At 38.6% G+C, this 15,302-nt stretch overlaps 3 protein-coding genes across 4 annotated transcripts in view; 2 read left to right on the plus strand and 1 right to left on the minus strand.

The window, feature by feature from the left end:
• Positions 1 to 15,302, minus strand: part of LOC136831276 (bestrophin-4-like) — a 92,129-nt gene that overhangs the window by 37,039 nt on the left and 39,788 nt on the right. The gene's annotated exons all lie outside the window — the stretch shown is intronic.
• stas (Transmembrane protein stas) overlaps positions 1 to 15,302 on the plus strand; it is a 157,752-nt gene that overhangs the window by 11,315 nt on the left and 131,135 nt on the right. The window lies entirely within an intron of this gene.
• LOC136831686 (uncharacterized) overlaps positions 1,647 to 15,302 on the plus strand; it is a 61,566-nt gene continuing 47,910 nt past the window's right edge. Inside the window, exons 1-6 of the mRNA XM_067092316.1 lie at positions 1,647 to 1,845; positions 2,069 to 2,257; positions 2,339 to 2,689; positions 2,771 to 3,013; positions 3,149 to 3,337; positions 3,419 to 4,552. Coding sequence (XP_066948417.1) covers positions 1,647 to 1,845; positions 2,069 to 2,257; positions 2,339 to 2,689; positions 2,771 to 3,013; positions 3,149 to 3,337; positions 3,419 to 4,552 — 2,305 coding nt within the window. The remainder of the gene's footprint in view (positions 1,846 to 2,068; positions 2,258 to 2,338; positions 2,690 to 2,770; positions 3,014 to 3,148; positions 3,338 to 3,418; positions 4,553 to 15,302) is intronic.

The following is a 15,302-nucleotide window of genomic DNA, read 5'->3' on the forward strand; positions in this document are numbered from 1 at the left end:
TTTCTCATAGCACGACTAGAACAACGGTTTTGCCTGTAGTATTTTTTGTATCTTGTTGCAGTTTGCGTCTTCAAACTGCTATTTCATCACAGTTACAGCCGTTTTTGTAGCTTACCAATTATCAGTGCAGTCCTGCAAAACTTTCGTCTCGAGAGATTTTACTTGTTAACACCGCCAAAATTGTACCTTCAAGTCCCTGGAAGAAGAAAGTATATGCACAGAATAGGTTTTCAGTTTTAAGGAGAACTGATCTCATTTGTAGGTCCGGCACTCACAAAGGAAACCCGCCAACTGATCGAAATTTTCGGAATCGTGGGCGGGCGGGAGGGAGGCAGGTGTTTTGACGTGTCGTACTCTGCAATTATTTTGACTGGTACACGTGCGTTACTTTTATCGATTGCTTTCACATGTCGTTTTTTATAAGCTAGTTATATGGATTATCGTGTTCCTTTTCGAATCGGTCGCTCTGGGTAATGGCGTAGTAAAGACCTAGACCTAGCGTTAAATCGCTAACGGCTTTGCATTTTTTTTTTTATAGGAAAAGGCTCCTTTCAGTTTTCTGTGTCATTTTCATAGCCTTTTTTCCAGTTATTTCGCTGCTTTGTTAAGAATTTCCTCATCCGAAAAAGCTAAATTTGGTGTTTTTGTCAATAATTCTTTATGGTTTTAGACGTGATCCAGGTAGCTTCGTTACTCTGAGGCCTTAAAGCAAACTTTTATCAGCTTTAGCGCTCGATGTCTCTTCATAGATGCTCAACATTATTATTAATAGTACATTTGTTTTCATTATCAGTGATGTACGCACATTCACCTAGAAGAAATCAGATTGGCCATTGCTGAGCAAGCTTCTACAGTACATAACGCAAAGCAAACTTAAACAGTGCGAAATGCAAAGCATGTTTGCACAGTGCGTAATGCAAAGCCAGCTTCTACAGTACGTAATGCAAAGCAAAATTCTACAGAGCGTAATGCAAGGCAAGCTGCTACAGAAGGTAATGCGAGGCAAGCTTCTACAGAAGATAATGCGAGGCAAGCTTCTACAGAAGGTAATGCGAGGCAAGCTTCTACAGAAGGTAATGAAAGGCAAGCTTCTACAGAAGGTAATGCAAGACAAGCTTCTACAGAAGGTAATGCAAGACAAGCCTCTACAGAAGGTAATGCAAGACAAGCTTCTACAGAAGGTAATCTGAGGCAAGCTTCTACAGAAGGTAATGCGAGGACGCAAGCTTCTACAGAAGGTAATGAAAGGCAAGCTTCTACAGAAGGTAATGCAAGACAAGCTTCTACAGAAGGTAATGCAAGACAAGCCTCTACAGAAGGTAATGCAAGACAAGCTTCTACAGAAGGTAATGCGAGGCAAGCTTCTACAGAAGGTAATGCGAGGCAAGCTTCTACAGAAGGTAATGCGAGGCAAGCTTCTACAGAAGGTAATGCGAGGCAAGCTTCTACAGAAGGTAATGCGAGGCAAGCTTCTACAGAAGGTAATGCGAGGCAAGCTTCTACAGAAGGTAATGCGAGGCAAGCTTCTACAGAAGGTAATGCAAGATAAGCTTCTGCAGAAGGTAATGCAAGACAAGCTTCTACAGAAGGTAATGCAAGACAAGCTTCTACAGAAGGTAATGCAAGGCTAGCTTCTACAGAAGGTAATGCAAGACAAGCTTCTACAGAAGGTAATGCAAGGCAAGCTTCTACAGAAGGTAATGCAAGGCAAGCCTCTACAGAAGCTTCTACAGAAGGTAATGCAAGACAAGCTTCTACAGAAGGCAATGCGGAGGCAAGCTTCTACAGAAGGTAATGCAAGACAAGCTTCTACAGAAGGTAATGCAAGGCAAGCTTCTACAGAAGGTAAATGCAAAGGGAAGACAAGCTTCTACAGAAGGTAATGCAAGACAAGCTTCTACAGAAGGTAATGCAAGGCAAGCTTCTACAGAAGGCAATGCGAGGCAAGCTTCTACAGAAGGCAATGCGAGGCAAGCTTCTACAGAAGGTAATGCAAGACAAGCTTCTACAGAAGGTAATGCAAGGCAAGCTTCTACAGAAGGCAATGCAAGACAAGCTTCTACAGAAGGTAATGCAAGACAAGCTTCTACAGAAGGTAATGCAAGACAAGCTTCTACAGAAGGCAATGCAAGGCAAGCTTCTACAGAAGGCAATGCAAGACAAGCTTCTACAGAAGGCAATGCGAGGCAAGCTTCTACAGAAGGCAATGCGAGGCAAGCTTCTACAGAAGGTAATGCAAGACAAGCTTCTACAGAAGGTAATGCAAGACAAGCTTCTACAGAAGGTAATGCAAGACAAGCTTCTACAGAAGGTAATGCAAGACAAGCTTCTACAGAAGGTAATGCAAGACAAGCTTCTACAGAAGGCAATGCGAGGCAAGCTTCTACAGAAGGCAATGCAAGACAAGCTTCTACAGAAGGCAATGCGAGGCAAGCTTCTACAGAAGGCAATGCGAGGCAAGCTTCTACAGAAGGTAATGCAAGACAAGCTTCTACAGAAGGCAATGCGAGGCAAGCTTCTACAGAAGGCAATGCGAGGCAAGCTTCTACAGAAGGCAATGCAAGACAAGCTTCTACAGAAGGCAATGCAAGGCAAGCTTCTACAGAAGGCAATGCGAGGCAAGCTTCTACAGAAGGTAATGCAAGACAAGCTTCTACAGAAGGTAATGCAAGACAAGCTTCTACAGAAGGTAATGCAAGGCAAGCTTCTACAGAAGGTAATGCAAGGCAAGCTTCTACAGAAGGTAATGCAAGACAAGCTTCTACAGAAGGTAATGCAAGGCAAGCTTCTACAGAAGGCAATGCGAGACAAGCTTCTACAGAAGGCAATGCGAGGCAAGCTTCTACAGAAGGTAATGCAAGACAAGCTTCTACAGAAGGTAATGCAAGGCAAGCTTCTACAGAAGGCAATGCGAGGCAAGCTTCTACAGAAGGTAATGCAAGACAAGCTTCTACAGAAGGTAATGCAAGGCAAGCTTCTACAGAAGGTAATTCAAGGCAAGCTTCTACAGAAGGTAATGCAAGACAAGCTTCTACAGAAGGAAATGCGAGGCAAGCTTCTACAGAAGGTAATGCAAGACAAGCTTCTACAGAAGGTAATGCAAGGCAAGCTTCTACAGAAGGTAATGCAAGGCAAGCTTCTACAGAAGGTAATGCAAGACAAGCTTCTACAGAAGGTAATGCAAGGCAAGCTTCTACAGAAGGCAATGCAAGGCAAGCTTCTACAGAAGGTAATGCAAGACAAGCTTCTACAGAAGGTAATGCAAGACAAGCTTCTACAGAAGGCAATGCAAGGCAAGCTTCTACAGAAGGTAATGCAAGACAAGCTTCTACAGAAGGTAATGCAAGACAAGCTTCTACAGAAGGCAATGCAAGACAAGCTTCTACAGAAGGTAATGCAAGACAAGCTTCTACAGAAGGTAATGCAAGGCAAGCTTCTACAGAAGGCAATGCAAGGCAAGCTTCTACAGAAGGTAATGCAAGACAAGCTTCTACAGAAGGTAATGCAAGGCAAGCTTCTACAGAAGGCAATGCAAGGCAAGCTTCTACAGAAGGTAATGCAAGACAAGCTTCTACAGAAGGTAATGCAAGGCAAGCTTCTACAGAAGGCAATGCGAGGCAAGCTTCTACAGAAGGTAATGCAAGACAAGCTTCTACAGAAGGCAATGCAAGACAAGCTTCTACAGAAGGCAATGCAAGGCAAGCTTCTACAGAAGGTAATGCAAGACAAGCTTCTACAGAAGGTAATGCAAGACAAGCTTCTACAGAAGGCAATGCAAGACAAGCTTCTACAGAAGGCAATGCGAGGCAAGCTTCTACAGAAGGTAATGCAAGACAAGCTTCTACAGAAGGCAATGCAAGACAAGCTTCTACAGAAGGCAATGCGAGGCAAGCTTCTACAGAAGGTAATGCAAGACAAGCTTCTACAGAAGGCAATGCAAGACAAGCTTCTACAGAAGGCAATGCGAGGCAAGCTTCTACAGAAGGTAATGCAAGACAAGCTGCTACAGAAGGCAATGCAAGGCAAGCTTCTACAGAAGGTAATGCAAGACAAGCTTCTACAGAAGGTAATGCAAGACAAGCTTCTACAGAAGGCAATGCAAGACAAGCTTCTACAGAAGGCAATGCGAGGCAAGCTTCTACAGAAGGTAATGCAAGACAAGCTTCTACAGAAGGCAATGCAAGACAAGCTTCTACAGAAGGCAATGCAAGGCAAGCTTCTACAGAAGGTAATGCAAGACAAGCTTCTACAGAAGGTAATGCAAGGCAAGCTTCTACAGAAGGCAATGCAAGGCAAGCTTCTACAGAAGGTAATGCAAGACAAGCTTCTACAGAAGGTAATGCAAGGCAAGCTTCTACAGAAGGCAATGCGAGGCAAGCTTCTACAGAAGGTAATGCAAGACAAGCTTCTACAGAAGGCAATGCAAGGCAAGCTTCTACAGAAGGTAATGCAAGACAAGCTTCTACAGAAGGCAATGCGAGGCAAGCTTCTACAGAAGGTAATGCAAGACAAGCTTCTACAGAAGGTAATGCAAGGCAAGCTTCTACAGAAGGTAATGCAAGACAAGCTTCTACAGAAGGTAATGCAAGACAAGCTTCTACAGAAGGTAATGCAAGGCAAGCTTCTACAGAAGGTAATGCAAGACAAGCTTCTACAGAAGGTAATGCAAGACAAGCTTCTACAGAAGGTAATGCAAGACAAGCTTCTACAGAAGGTAATGCAAGGCAAGCTTCTACAGAAAGGTAATGCAAGACAAGCTTCTACAGAAGGTAATGCAAGACAAGCTTCTACAGAAGGTAATGCAAGACAAGCTTCTACAGAAGGTAATGCAAGACAAGCTTCTACAGAAGGTAATGCAAGGCAAGCTTCTACAGAAGGTAATGCAAGACAAGCTTCTACAGAAGGTAATGCAAGACAAGCTTCTACAGAAAGGTAATGCAAGGCAAGCTTCTACAGAAGGTAATGCAAGGTAATGCAAGACAAGCTTCTACAGAAGGTAATGCAAGACAAGCTTCTACAGAAGGTAATGCAAGACAAGCTTCTACAGAAGGTAATGCAAGGCAAGCTTCTACAGAAGGTAATGCAAGACAAGCTTCTACAGAAGGTAATGCAAGACAAGCTTCTACAGAAGGTAATGCAAGACAAGCTTCTACAGAAGGTAATGCAAAGACAAGCTTCTACAGAAGGTAATGCAAGACAAGCTTCTACAGAAGGTAATGCAAGACAAGCTTCTACAGAAGGTAATGCAAGACAAGCTTCTACAGAAGGTAATGCAAGGCAAGCTTCTACAGAAGGTAATGCAAGACAAGCTTCTACAGAAGGTAATGCAAGACAAGCTTCTACAGAAGGTAATGCAAGACAAGCTTCTACAGAAGGTAATGCAAGGCAAGCTTCTACAGAAGGTAATGCAAGACAAGCTTCTACAGAAGGTAATGCAAGACAAGCTTCTACAGAAGGTAATGCAAGACAAGCTTCTACAGAAGGTAATGCAAGGCAAGCTTCTACAGAAGGTAATGCAAGGCAAGCTTCTTCAGTATAGCCTAAATTGCAAAAATAAAAAAGGACCAAGAGGAGACATTTTTTTAGTAAAGTGAAGATGACAAAAAAATTAATAAATTCAAAATGATGACTGAACTAGGCATTACTGCACTACGAAGACTTCAGTGATCTCAGAAATCCAACTTCTCGATCTCCTCAAAGAGGACACAATTATTGGCAATCCTTTCCTCTGACAACCTCACATTGACGTCATAATCATTCCTCAACTTTCTCGCAAAATACTCGAAGTCCGTTTTCATCTCAGACACGTGATTTTCTGGAGTCCATCGAACAATTTGCAAAATAACGGTACAAGATGAGAAATATGCATCTTATCCCGGCTTTTGCTGGACGAAATTTGATGACCTGAGATTGTAGTCTCCTGCAAGTCAGTTTCAGATGCACAGGTCGGTGATATGGAGCATTATTAAGCATTAATGTTTCTAATAGGGAAGGATAAGGCCTATACAAAGCGTTGGCAACTGTATTAATGAGATTATTCTGACGTTCCGTTTAAACTTGGCGTTCTGTACCATATTCGCATTTGCATATGTGAAATCCGGAACCTCTTTTTCCTTCCTGTGCATTTCGTGAGTAATCAAATCACTCTCTCTCTCTCTCTCTCTCTCTCTCTCTCTCTCTCTCTCTCTCTCTCTCTCTCTCTCTCTCTCTCCCGGAAATTCCTTAGCGTTCTGACTTCGCCATGAGAACATTTTGGGATTCGCCATGTTGAAATTCTGAAATACGTAGCGGGGGAATTTTATAATTCACCACGAAAAAAAAAAAAAATCTGAAATGAGTCGTGGGGAAATTCTGGAATTTGTCGTAAGGAATTTCTGAACGTGTGAAATGTTTGAAGAGTTGTTCATTTTTATTTTAGGAGCTGAGAAGCAAGTTTTTTTTTTTCTTGGTGGTGCCGAAGCGGGTATGGAGATTGGAGTAAAAGAACTGAAGATTCTCTCTTTCTCCCTCTCTCATAAAAAAAATATCACCATTGGATGTTTTACTTTTTTTAAGGTTTTTTACTTTTGTAGCGGTTGAATGTACGTTTATGGTGCGTCATCGGTACTTATTTCAAACACGTGTAATATACCTTTTCCCAGAAACGAAAAAATGTCATGGCTATACGATGTACATTGACATCAAGTGTATATTTAGGAGAATCCTATTTCAGGATAATTATGTAGCTGGAGGAGATTTAACACTCATACACACCAAGTGGTTAGGCTTAGGCGCATTTTACTAGCCTTGTTGAAGAATGTCAGATTCACATAATTTCTGGTTTGAAATACTAACTTATAAGTAAGTGTTCTCTGGAGGTATTACTCAAGGCTCTTTGCAGCGTCCCTTCGGTCCCTAGCTACAACCCCTTTCATTTCTGTTACTGTACCTACGTTCATATTCTCTTATTTCCATCTTATGTTCCACCCTCTCCTAACAATTGTTTCAAAATGCAACTGCGAGGTATTCCTCCTGTTACACCTTTCAAACCTATTTATTGTCAATATCCGTTTCAGCGCTGAATGACCCCATAGGCCCCTGCGCTTGGCTTGTGTGCGTGTGTATTCATACGTCTCTATACGATCAAATTATTATATATATATATATATATATATATATATATATATATATATATATATATATATATATATATATATATATATATAATATATAAATAGAGATATATATATATATATACTGTGTGTATATATATATATACTGTATGTATATATATATATATATATATATATATATATATATATATATATATATATATATATATATATATATATATATAACTCTGTCTAGTTCTAGCTCGTCAGCGTTCAAATTGGTATTCTTCGGGTTTTCTAGGTGAATTCCTCCTAGATAAAATTGGTTTTTGTTCCATCAGTGTTATAATTTATTTTGCTTTGGGTCATATAACGTCATTTAACAAGACAACTCTCTCTCTCTCTCTCTCTCTCTCTCTCTCTCTCTCTCTCTCTCTCTCTCTCTCTCTCTCTCCATTGTGGTTTAGCCACATCAGGTGTTCTCGTTCGTATTATAACGAGACTTTTGTATAACCATGCAGCATTTTGTCCCAGATGTGGCAACTGATGAGATGAAAATTTGGCAACACTGTAAGGATGAACCAAAGCTCTGCAATCGTTGATTTTACACTGTGGATGATGAAGACTGATGAATTCGGCTTTAATAAAAACAATGAAGGAACAGAGTAAAGAAAAAAGGGAAAAGTACAGGTCGTGAGGATGAGAAACGGTGGTAAAATAAAAATATATATTTATTGTGAGAAATTGATTCCTCACCTCACATGAATAACGCATTTCTGCAAATGGCGACGGGTATCGAGTGTAAATATAACGACTATACGTAATGAAAAAGGATTAATGCCACTGCCATTGTCATCTTGCATAGCCACTTGTAATTCATTACACGTCGTTATTGTTGTTTTGTGTTTCCTCAAGAGTAAAGATATACTGAATAAACGGGACTTCCGTATTTTATATGGATGATGTAAATTAAAGTCACAAACTAGGAAGCCATTTTGAATTTTATACGGTTTCATAATCGTTCTGGTTTTGAAACATTGATTTGATTGCATAAGAAGCGTAAGGTGAACGATTGAATTTCCCAGATATTTCGTTGTACATTTCCCCTGTTGTTTTTTCTTTTCTTTTTTTTTTCTTGGTCAGAAATGTAGGAGGTATTTTGAAATATGGTTGCTTGTAGGTTTCACTTGTGCTCGAATAAGAAATGGTTGTTATATAATATCAGAAATGGTTATTATATATTATCAGGCTAACCGGTAACCTTTTAAAAATAAAAGCAACAGAGAGAGAGAGAGAGAGAGAGATTTAAAGTGCATGTTAACCAGTTCTATCTGTCAGTTCTCTCCAAAAAGCAATCATTATAAGAAGAAAATTTACAGACAAAAAAAAAAATGAATAAACAAAAAGGTCGATCATCAGTCAGGTACATCGCTAAGCTATCCGGTTTCAGTTCCAGTTACTTCATTACCGACATTTTGCTCACCTGTGATTACGTGCTTCTGTGCGTTTTGTGTGTAGCGCATAACAGCGAAATCTTCAATGACTTTCATATTACAGTCTATAAGGCATAAGTGATGCTTCAGAAATTAAAATCTGGATGCTTTGCACCGTCATTATTTTTAAGCTTGTCATTAAAGATTTTAACAAGGAGCTTCTGTGTGTTAAAATATGTAAAAATCGTCTTTGTAACCTTTGTATGCCTATAGGGTTCTAACTCCGGGTCACAGAAGGGTTCGGTGATCATTCAGTTATAATAGTCCTTTTTATTGTCGTCCTGATTTGTCTCATTTCTGCATTTTACTCTTAGTTTCAACATTTGAACACTTTTAGCTTAGGGGATTGTATTCATATTTGTCAGTTTATGCATTCAAAATGTTTAATAATAATAATAATAATAATAATAATAATAATAATAATAATAATGGTGTAGGCCTATACATAATACATACATAGGCCTACACCATTAATATTATTATTATTATTATATTATTATTATTATTATTATTAAACATTTTGAATGCATAAACTGACAAATATGAATACCATCCCTTAAGCTAAAAGCGTTCAAATGTTGAAACTAAGAGTAAAATGAAGAAATAAGAGAAATCAGGATGACAATAAAAAGGACTCTATATATATATATATATATATATATATATATATATATATATATATATATATATATATATATATACATACATACATTACATACATTGTTTAAGGCAGCCAGCTGTCAAACTTGCGAGTATTATAAGGAAGCCGAAAGCGGTGAGAACAATCTCGCCCCAGGCAAAGAGACCACAAGATGTATCTCTCCTCACCGCCGAGAGGCGAAAGCTTAACGGTACATCCGAGGTGCACCAGTGTGTCTGTGGTACAGAATAATTAACGAGAAGGGAATAACGTATGGGGATGAATCGCGAATTGGATGAATTGGTGCTCTAAGAAAATATGTAGGAGCACTGTGGGTAATGCTGTTGCTGTTCGTGATCATGTGTTATCAATGCCTTATACCGTATTAGGAATTGATAGGCTGATTTTAGTAATAATAATAATAAAAATAATAAATGCCTTATACCGTATTAGGAATTGATAGGCTGATTTTTTAATAATAATAATAATAATAATAATAATAATAATAAATGCCTTATACCGTGTTAGGAATTGATAGGCTGATTTTAGTAATAATAATAATAATAATAATAATAATAATAATAATAATAATAATAATAAATGTCTGACACCGTGTTAGGAATTGATACGCTTTTTTCTAATAATAATAATAATAATAATAATAATAATAATAATAATAATAATAATAATAATAATAATAATAATAATTTCCAATTATGAACCTTCGAATGAGACTTGTATCTCTAAGAGTTCTGGTGAAATAATGGATTATCAGTGCTATAAAAATAATACTGAATACAGAACAGCTTAACCAATGTCCAAAGTGAAGAAAAAACCAGTTAAGGAAAATTGGAAACACCCTAGAAGCTAGTTTATTAAAACTATGTACAATCAGAAAGGTCAGTCACATATTACAAGCATCTACCAATGCAATTACTGTTGTTACTAAATAATGTACTATTTACATTAGGTTTGTGAATACAAGGGAACGTTGGCGTCGTTAACCATATAATCTGTATATACCTTTTCTTTCACAAATAGGAAGTTAACGCTTTCTTTTTGCACATATCAAAATCAGGTTAGTTGTTGCATAGGACATAGAGAATATTTTAAAAGCATCGTAGAGGTCAGTTCGGTAGTTTTCACGTATTCCTGTTCAATAGGAGGGTCGTGCAGTCAGTGCACCTCATGTGGTGCGCTGTAGGCATTACTTAAGATTCTTTGCAGCGTCCCTTCGGGCCATAGCTGCAACCCCTTTCATTCCTTTTACTATACCTCCGTTCATAATCATTTTCCTCCATCTTACTTTCCACCCTCCCGTCACAACTGATTAATGGTGCAACTGCGAGGTTTTCCTTCTGTTACACACCTTTCAGACATTTTTACTGTCAGTTTCAGTTTAAGCGCTGAATGACCCCATAGTTCCCAGCGCTTGGCCTGTGGCTTAAATTCTATATTCTATTCTATTTTAAGGTAATCATAAGCATAGCGTTTCGGAGGAAGTAATTACGATATGGTAATCGAATTTCTCGAGGAGAGAACAATCTTGAAAGATGACATCCATGCAAGTTTTAAGAAATTTTCACTAATATATCACTCTCTCTCTCTCTCTCTCTCTCTCTCTCTCTCTCTCTCTCTCTCTCTCTCTCTCTCTCTCTCTCTCTCTCTCTAAGAATAATAATTAATAGTTAATGAATAAATGACAGAATTAGAAAAATATGTAAAATTGAAAAATACAATTTTAAGTCTTTTTAGTAAAGGCTCATTAAATTATAGAACGCTTGTATGTATTTACTTATTTATTAATTAATTATTAATTTACTCATTTGTTCATTTATTAAAGCAAGTTGCCCTAAAAATAGTAATGAGCATATTGAGAAAGCAAAGTGACTTAAGGATTGGTTAGACTGAATGCAACTCACGTTTACGTTAGACAGTTAAGAGGCGCAGCTGCATCAGAAGACGGTGGAAAGTTGTTTATTGCCTTAAATAAAGAGTCTCGATTGTACTTCTGTCTTACTTGTCGTATAATAAAATGCTTCTTTTAAGTGAAAGCATCAAAGGAATTTTATTAACAAAGAGAAGAGAGAGAGAGAGAGAGAGAGAGAGAGAGAGAGAGAGAGAGAGAGAGAGAGAGAAATATCAGTGTCTTATTGCTGAGTCAAAAACATTATAGGAATAACATCTGTCAGACATTAGCTCCTTCTAAACGTAGGGATCGGATTATTCTACTGCATCGGTTTGGAACTTTGGATAGGTTCATCTCTGAATGCATTAGTTTTCTGTAAGAGAAAACTAGAGATGGCTTTGTCTGTCCGCCCGCAGTTTTTTTGTCAGTACTTTTTCTGTCGGCCCTCAGATCTTAAAAACTACCAGGGCTAGAGGGCTGCAAATTGGTATGTTGATCATCCACCCTCCAATCATCAAACATAGCCTCTAGCCCAGTAGTTTTTTTTTATTTTATTTAAGATTAAAGTTAGCCATGATCGTGCGTCTGGCAGCGCTAAATAACAGGCCACCACTGGGCCGTGGCTGAAAGTTCCATGGGCCGCGGCTCATACAGCATTGTACGCAGTACAGAAAACTCGATTGCGCCGAAGAAAATTTGGCTCAATTTTTACTTGTTTATTTTTATGTGTTAGTTCTGGCATTAACCGAGACAGCTAGCAACCTCAGTAACCGAAAACAAAGCCTATAAGTTACATATCTATCATTCACAAAATCTAAACACCGTTGTACCAGTCACAGGCTCACCAAGGAAAAATTAGGCTATCGTAAAAATCTGCACATAATCTCGGCACATGATGCGGTCTTTATAATTCAGGACATGTTTATCGGTTAATCCCCTGAACTAAAGATAGCTTGTAGTAACTGAAGATGCGCTCAGTCCAAGGCATTTGAATATGTGTTTTCGCTACATAGTTATTTGATCGGGTATGAACTAGAATGGCGTGGTAAACGTCTCTCTCTCTCTCTCTCTCTCTCTCTCTCTCTCTCTCTCTCTCTCTCTCTCTCTCTCTCTCTCTCTCTCTCCGGTCTTTAATTGTTACTTTGTAATGCTTTTTTTTTCCATTCAGTCGTCTATACTTGTTCAACTTTCTCTTCTAACTCTGAATGTCATTATTGCCAAAGTAAACATTATCGAAGCCTGGGAAAGCTAGTCTCACCTGACCTCGATTGCATCTGAATGTAGGTACTGTAGGACTGAGATGTGTGCACTGAATATCTCCGTTTGCTTGTTGCTCTGAATGACAGGAAAGGTTGGCTACCGGTAATGTACATACGTCATCTTAAAACAGCGTCCGATGCTGTACAGTTTTCGCTGCCGAAAATTAAATTTTACACGCGTATTGAATTCAACACAACATGTCTTGTAGATACTATAGATAATGCATCATAACGGATCGAAATTTATATCAAGGTAGGAATGAAAAGGCTTGTAAACTCATTATTCTGTCTAGTACACCATAGTTTACTGATGCCATCAAAATAGAATCCATCGGTGGCTAATTCTGCCGCCGATTTAGCCGCGAATCCTCCAATACGGTCCAGTAAGCCATCCAAAGATTTTAACAACTATACTGTTTTTTTTTTATTCATTCAGAATTTTTACTTTCTTGCAGATCTGTAGAAATATAGGTCATATTAACAAAATTAAGTAGGTAATTAAAATGAATAAACCTAGACATGTTGACGTAACCCTCAATAGTTTATCCCATCACTAAGACATCTGCCTTTTTAGGCGTATGCCAGTCTGTCTCAGAACCCTGGCTTGCTTCTTCAAGCTGTAACTAAGATCTAATCATGGACGAACAAATAATGAGGCTTGAACGAAGGTATAGTCCCTAGTCCCACTCCACAGCCTGTCTGCGCAATTTCGCATATCCTCTCAACGTGAGAGAATATGGTGAGATCTCAGCTGATAAAGTGGTAATGAAAAACCTCTGGTGAAAAACAGATGACATCAAAGGTATGACTCGCAATTTTAGCAAGTACCGTTACATTGATGAGCTGCTCACATGACAGTAAGAAATGTTTTTTAACATCCAGAATTTTTTCAGGTGGGAGGAACAAGAATGTTGTAACGTGCACCGATGGAAATTGTATTTTCATATTTAATCTTGACAGTTTTATTCATGTGTAACCTTCTGGGAAAGCCAGCGATTCCATTGTTTTTCCGTATTTTTATGTATAAGAACATAAACTAGCGTACTGGATAGTACGAGTAGACGGACTATAAGTGAAAATCCACAATGATGTATATGAGCAAAAACTGTATTATTTCAAATACAAAAAACAAAAAATTATTTGTATTTTGAAACTATAAAGTTTTTGCACATATAACTATATTGTGATTTTCTGGTCACAGTACAATGATGCCCCTTAGAAGATAGACTACAGCACTTCATAATAATAGTTTGCTCTATTACGAATACAGTACTTTCATACGCGTGAGCCTATGTGCTTGTAGATAGACAAATGAATATCTGTAAAATCAAATAAACTAACATACATGCTCGAGTTATAATGAAATCAAAGCATAACCTTTAAGACGGACGAGACTGACATAACGATAAGCCTGTACAGTCTTGCTTTGCTTGCCTCGTGAGCTACGTGGGAAGGAATATGCATGAACACAAACACCGCGAGACCACACATTGCGTTCGCCCAGATAACAAAGTTTGCCCTTGAAAGTCAGTCGGATGGATGAGAATGTTCTCGATGAAAGACCGAGTTACGAAAAGCGTGTGAAGAGCGGATTTCGAAACACCGGAAACGGGATAACCGTAAGATTTGTTTTGATGGGCCGCTAGATGCTTGTTTAATTAAGTAGCTGAGATCATCAACTCTTTAGTGGAATAAAACACTTGGTATGTCTGTGCATAAATTAGAATCATGAAACAGTGCATAGCTTGTGCTTTCTTGTTTAATGTGTGTTCCTTTTTATCTCAAGATAATCGAGATGAGACTAAATTGCAGCGCTGATAAATGAAAAAGTGAAATGCCACGATATCTATCATCCATTCCTCTCAGTCCGTGAATACTTTTTTCGTAACACTTCTACGATTTGGAATTTTATCTCTGCTTCTGTTTTTTCAGTCTTAAGACGACAGGTCTGTCTCTCTAATTTTCCTCATTCCATCGCTCCCGGGCTATAACGTAAGGGCCTTTAGTACCTGTCCTTTGGGCACTAGCTTTAGGAAAAAACACACAAAAGTGATCAGAGACACACCTGGGACGGTTAGCCTTTGAACTTGACCGGGATATCACAAGCTTTACATTTTGTAAAATCAAGGCTGACGTAATATTTAGAAAGAAAACAAAAGTTTGACTGTATTCCCATCACGAACTCAGCTTGCATAATTATACACCAGGATGCATCGTGGAACCATTATCATTTGCATTAATGTTCGACTATCCACATAAAGCATTCGCTAGTTGACGGGGGTGAGTTGCGTCAAACGACCACCGGATGTCACTACTCACTTCATAATTTTAGAGTAAGATAAAATCGCAGTGAGAAGTCGTCGTTTAAACACTGAATATTAAGGACAAAGACGGAAAATTACGTATGTTCCAGTGTCAGTTGAAACCAGCATAAAGGAAATTGTAGATATCGGGTGCAGTAATGAATACGAGATGAAATGTGAATAATAATGGTCAGACAAGGGCTGGTTGGAATATACTGAGAAGTTCCTGCAACATTATGGTAAAATGAAGCAGGTGAATTTGTTGCAAGTTTGATTAACATCCTGTAATGTTTTTTGCCACGAGAAAGATCCATTTGTGGAAGGCCGATTTAGAATACCGTGCTGCCAAATGAAGTCAAATTAAATTCAAGAAAATAGGAAGAAGCATCAAAGTGAAGCGCTATTGGGAAGGTAGACAACGCAATAAACAAGTAAAAAAACGCCCCGAAGTTTCTTCGGCGCAATCGTTTTGTGTACAGCTGATACAGCGTATAATTAAGGCCACCGAAAATAGATCTATCTTTCGGTGGTGTCGGTATAATGCTGGATGAGCCGCGACCCATGAAACTTTAACCACGGCCCGGTAGTGGCCTATCTTATATCGCTG

The sequence above is a fragment of the Macrobrachium rosenbergii genome, chromosome 48 (genome assembly GCF_040412425.1).
Source record: "Macrobrachium rosenbergii isolate ZJJX-2024 chromosome 48, ASM4041242v1, whole genome shotgun sequence".
Lineage (NCBI taxonomy): Eukaryota > Metazoa > Arthropoda > Malacostraca > Decapoda > Palaemonidae > Macrobrachium > Macrobrachium rosenbergii.